This window comes from Fulmarus glacialis, unplaced genomic scaffold, assembly GCF_000690835.1.
Source record: "Fulmarus glacialis isolate BGI_N327 unplaced genomic scaffold, ASM69083v1 scaffold12048, whole genome shotgun sequence".
NCBI lineage: Eukaryota > Metazoa > Chordata > Aves > Procellariiformes > Procellariidae > Fulmarus > Fulmarus glacialis.
In genome coordinates, this window is record NW_009227608.1 from 961 (window position 1) to 6,111 (window position 5,151).

The 5,151-nt window shown below is 57.9% G+C and overlaps 1 protein-coding gene across 1 annotated transcript in view; it reads left to right on the forward strand.

The window, feature by feature from the left end:
- The window catches only part of LOC104080721 (solute carrier family 22 member 6-A-like), a 4,621-nt gene extending 747 nt beyond the window's left edge, over positions 1-3,874 (forward strand). Inside the window, 8 exon segments of the mRNA XM_009583211.1 lie at positions 407-485; positions 487-564; positions 642-765; positions 850-965; positions 1,498-1,712; positions 2,595-2,703; positions 2,812-3,063; positions 3,793-3,874. Of these exon segments, the coding sequence (XP_009581506.1) occupies positions 407-485; positions 487-564; positions 642-765; positions 850-965; positions 1,498-1,712; positions 2,595-2,703; positions 2,812-3,063; positions 3,793-3,874 (1,055 nt within the window).
- Positions 3,875-5,151: the final 1,277 nt, after the last annotated feature.

Consider the following 5,151-nt stretch of genomic DNA (forward strand, 5'->3'; position numbering starts at 1 on the left):
CCGGGTGGGGACAATCGGCATGGCTGTGAAGGGGGGGTGACCCAATGGCCATGGATGTTCCAATGGCCATGGGTGGGGACATCATCATGGCCATTGGATGGGAACATCACCATGGCCATGGATGGGGATATCACCATGGCCATGGAGAGGGACATCGCCATGGCCATGGATGCGGATGTCCCCAACGGCCATGGTTGGGGACATCCCCCTCTCTACAGATGGAGACGTCCCTATGGCTGCTGATGGGGACATCCCAGCGGTCACTGATGGGGACATCACCATGGCCATGGATGGGGCCCTGTGGTGCGGATGCATCTGGACATGATGGGGAGGCCACATTCACAAGGAGGGTCACCGAGGGGGGGGGACACACCCAGTCAGCCGTGTCCCCCCTGGTCCCTTGCAGTGGTGGAGTGGATCCCCACGCCCTACCGCGCCATCACCGTGGCCATCACCGGCTTCGCCTACACCCTGGGCCAGATCCTAGGCCTACGCTGTCCCCCACTGGCGCTGGCTCCAGCTCACCGTCTCTCTGCCCTTCTTCGTCTTCCTCCTCTACTCCTGGTAGGGTGTTTGGGTCCCTTGGGGAAGGCCATGCGGGGGCTCTCGCCGTGCCTCAGTTTCCCCCTCGCTGACTGCAGGTGGTTGGCTGAGTCCGCCCGTTGGCTGGTGCTCTCGGGGAAGGCCGAGAGGGCCGTGAAGGTCCTGCAGCGAGTGGCCAGGATTAACAAGAGGAAGGAGGAAGGAGAGAAGATCACGGTGGAGGTATGGTGGCCCCATGGGGGGGGGGGGGGGGCTGATTTCCCACCCCTGTCCCCCACCAACCTCTCCCGTTTCTCCCTCTCCCAGATCCTGAGGTCCAACATGAAGGAGGAATTGGCTGGTCTGAAGTCCTCCTACACCATCTCCGACCTGGTCCGGACCCCAGTCATCCGCCACATCTTCTTCTGCCTCTCCATCGTCTGGTGGGGCTGGGCTGGGGAAGTTCTGGTGGGGATGAGGAGGAGGAGGGAGGGATGGGTGGAGGGATGGAGAGGTGGGTGGAGAGTTAGAGGGAGGGATGGTTAGAAGGATGGTTGGATGGATGGATGGATGGTTGGATGGTTGGTTGGATGGTTGGATGGATGGTTGGATGGATGGATGGATGGTTGGTTGGATGGATGGATGGATGGCTGGTTGGATGGATGGTTGGATGGTTGGATGGATGGTTGGACGGATGGTCGGACGGATGGATGGATGGATGGCTGGTTGGATGGATGGTTGGATGGTTGGATGGATGGTTGGACGGATGGTCGGACGGATGGATGGAATGGTTGGACAGTTGGTCGGACGTATGGATGGATGAACAGCAAGATGGACAATCACTGAATCCAGCCACCCAACTGTACTGCAGCCCTCTTCTCCTCCATCTGAGATCCCTGCCCTGTCCCATGCGATGGTGACACCCCAGGGAGGACACCCACCTGAAGGTCCATGCCTCTCTCTGCCCTGCTCCAGGTTCTCCATCAGTTTCTCCTACTATGGGCTGGCCATGGATCTGCAAAACTTTGGTGTCAGCATTTACCTCATCCAGGTGATTTTCGGCGCCGTTGACTTCCCGGCCAAAGTGGTGGTGACCATCTCCCTGAGCTACATCGGCCGGCGGGTCTCACTCATGGTGGCCCTCTTCTTGGCAGGGCTGGTCATCATTGCCAACATCTTTGTCTCCACAGGTGGGTGCGATGGGGTGATGGGGGTCTTCTGCACTGCTCTGTCCAGCCACCCATGTCCCCACCGGTCCATCACACAACTCTGCTTTGCTCTTCACCCATCCCTCCCTTCTCCACCCATTGAACAACGCAGCGCCCTCCCTCTCCGGCCATGCTCTCATCTCTCCATCCATCCAGCTCTCCATCCATCTCACCACCCACCTACCCACCCCCCTCACTTACCCACAGAATGGTTGAGGTTGGAAGGGACCTCTGGAGGGCATCTGGTCCAACCCTCCTGCTCAAGCAGGGCCACCTAGAGCTGGTCACCCAAAACTACGTCCAGATGGCTTTTGAATATTGCCAAGGGTGGTGACTCACCATCTCATCACCCACTTATCCATCCATCCGTCCATCCGTGTCTCCAACCGTCCATCCATGTCTCCAACCATCCATCCATGTCTCCAACCATCCATCCATCCCTCCTTCCATCCATCCATGTCTCCAACCACATCTCCAGCCATCTATCCCTCCATCCATCCATGTCTCCAACCAATCATCCGTGTCTCCAACTATCCATCCAACCATCCGTGTCTCCAACTATCCATCCCACCATCCGTGTCTCCAACCATCCATCCACATCTCCATCCATCCACGTCTCCATCCATCCACATCTCCAACCATCCATCCACGTCTCCATCCAACCATCCATCCACCCAATCACTTACCTCAATCCATCCACATCTCCAACCATCCATCCACGTCTCCATCCAACCATCCATCCACCCAATCACTTACCTCAATCCATCCCTACCTCCTCCCTTCTTTCTCCTTCCCACCATCACCCCACCCCCGAGGTGGCTCCTGCCCCAAGCAGAGTCCACCCCATCCCTCTCTCTGCCCCAGAGCTGCAGACGGTGCGCACGGCGCTGGCCGTCATCGGCAAGGGTTGCCTCTCCGCCTCCTTCAACTGCGTCTTCCTCTACACCACCGAGCTCTACCCCACTCCCATCAGGTAAAACCCCCTCCCCACGACCCCCACCGTGGGGGCAGGTCCCTCATCACCCACCCATGACACCCCCAAGGTGGTCCCCGTCCCATGTTGACCCCCCCGCCACGGCAGGCAGACCGGGCTGGGCTTTGGCAGCACCATGGCCCGAGTGGGTGGCATCGTGGCACCGCTGGTGAAGATGATGGATGAGTACTACCCCTTCTTGCCCCCTGCGGTCTACGGGGTGGCCCCCGTGGTGGCGGCCGTGGCGGCCGGCTTCCTCCCGGAGACCCTCAACATGCCGCTGCCCGACACCATTGAGGAGGTGGAGAGCAGGTGGGCATGGGGAGGGAGGGCCAAAGGGACGGGTGGAGGGATGGACTGGTGGAGGGATGGACGGGTGGAGGGATGGACGGGTGGATCTAGCGGTAGATGAATGCCTGGATTTTGTGGGTGGACGGAGAGATGAACAACTGGATGGATAGGGTGATGGATGGAGGGGTAGGTTGGTAGACAAAGGGGGTGGGGTTTTGGGTGGGTGATGGTTGGATGATGGATGGATGAATAGATGGATGGATGATGGATGATGGATGGGTGCATAGATGGATGGATGATGGATGGATGATGGTTGGAGGATGGATGGTTGGAGGATGAACAGATGATGGATAGATGGAGGATGGATGGATGGATGATGGATGGATGATGATGGATGGATGATGGTTGGAGGATGGATGGCTGGAGGATGGATGGTTGGAGGATGAACAGATGATGGATAGATGGAGGATGGATGGATGATGGTTGGAGGATGGATAGTTGGAGGATGGATAGTTGGAGGATGGATGGATGGAGGATGGATGGATGGAGGATGGATGGATGGAGGATGGATGGAGGATGGATGGATGGCTGGATGAAGGACAGATGGACGGTTGAGGGGTTTTGGATGGCTGGACAGACAGATGTGTTGAGGGACAAGTGGATGGGTGCGCTGGCAGAAGAACGAGTGATATGAGTGGCTGAATGGCTGGACAGGTGGGTGGCCACGGTGCAAGCTGGGCTGCTTCCCACCCTGCCACGCCCCACAGACCCTCCTCCTCCTCATCTTCCTCCCTCCAGGGCCAAACGGAAGAAGACGGATGACCCCAAAGAGAAGATCCCCCTCCAGCCCCAGGACAAGGCCCCACAGAAGGAGGCCTGAAGGACCATGGGGTGGGGGAGGACAGCACCCTGCGCCCGGCCACCAGCAACCACCCTCCCCCACGGGTCCCCGCAGCCTCATTTTGGGGGCGGGTACAAATTCACCAGCTGGTGACCTCCCGGTGTGGGGCAGGGAAAGTCCTCGGAGGAATAAAGCAGCTCTGCTGGGGACGGCGTCTTGGGGTGTTATCTGAGCCCACCCAAGGTCACCTCCGATAAGATGACACCCAATAACCATGTCTGAGGTCACCTCCAATAAGATAACACCCAAGAACACCATGTTGGAGGTCACCTTCAATAAGATGACACCTCATAACCTTGTCCCTGAGGTCACCACCAATAAGATGGCACCTCACAACCTTGTCCCTGAGGTCACCATCTATAAGATGGCACCTCAGAACCTCCATGTTGGAGGTCACCTCCAATGATACTTCACAACCTTGTCCCTGAGATCACCACCAATAACGTGACGCCCCAAGAACACCACGTTGGAGGTCACCTTCAATAAGATGACACCTCATAACCTTGTCCCTGAGGTCACCACCAATAAGATGACAGCCAAGAACATGTTGGAGGTCACCTTCAATAAGATGACACCTCATAACCTTGTCCCCGAGGTCACCTCCAGTAAGATGGCACCCAAGAACCCCCATGTTGGAGGTCACCTTCAATCACACCTCATAACCTTGTCCCCCAAGTGACCTCCAATAGGACAACGCCTAAGAACCTTGTCCCTGAGGTCACCTCCAATGAGAGGTGACCTCAAGAACCCCCATGTTGGAGGTCACCTCCAATCACACCTCATAACCTTGATCCCCATGTGACCTCCAATAGGACAACGCCCAAGAACCTTGTCCCTGAGGTCACCTCCAACGAGACGATGCCCAAGAACCCCCATGTCGGAGGTCACCTCCAACAAGACGACACCCAATAACCCCTTGTCCCGGGAGAAGCGTCCCCCAAATCCCAGAGAAGGCAGCGGAAGGACAAGGACCTCCCAAATCCCACCCCCAGCCCCCTCCCAGCAACCCGTGGGGCTGCCGCCATGATGCCCCTTCCCCGACTTCCTCCCACCCCGGCCCTTGCTCCCGCTGCCGACGTGTCCCTTTGGCCCCATCAACGTTGGTTTGACCCCATCAAAAATTAACCCCCAGGCGGAGAACGCGCTGACCCGAGCAGGGCCACCTCCGTCAGCACCTTTCGCTTCCTTTTCGACTCCCTAAATCGCTAAAATTTAACCCAAAGGGGCCGACCCAAGCCAGGAGAACCCCCCCCACC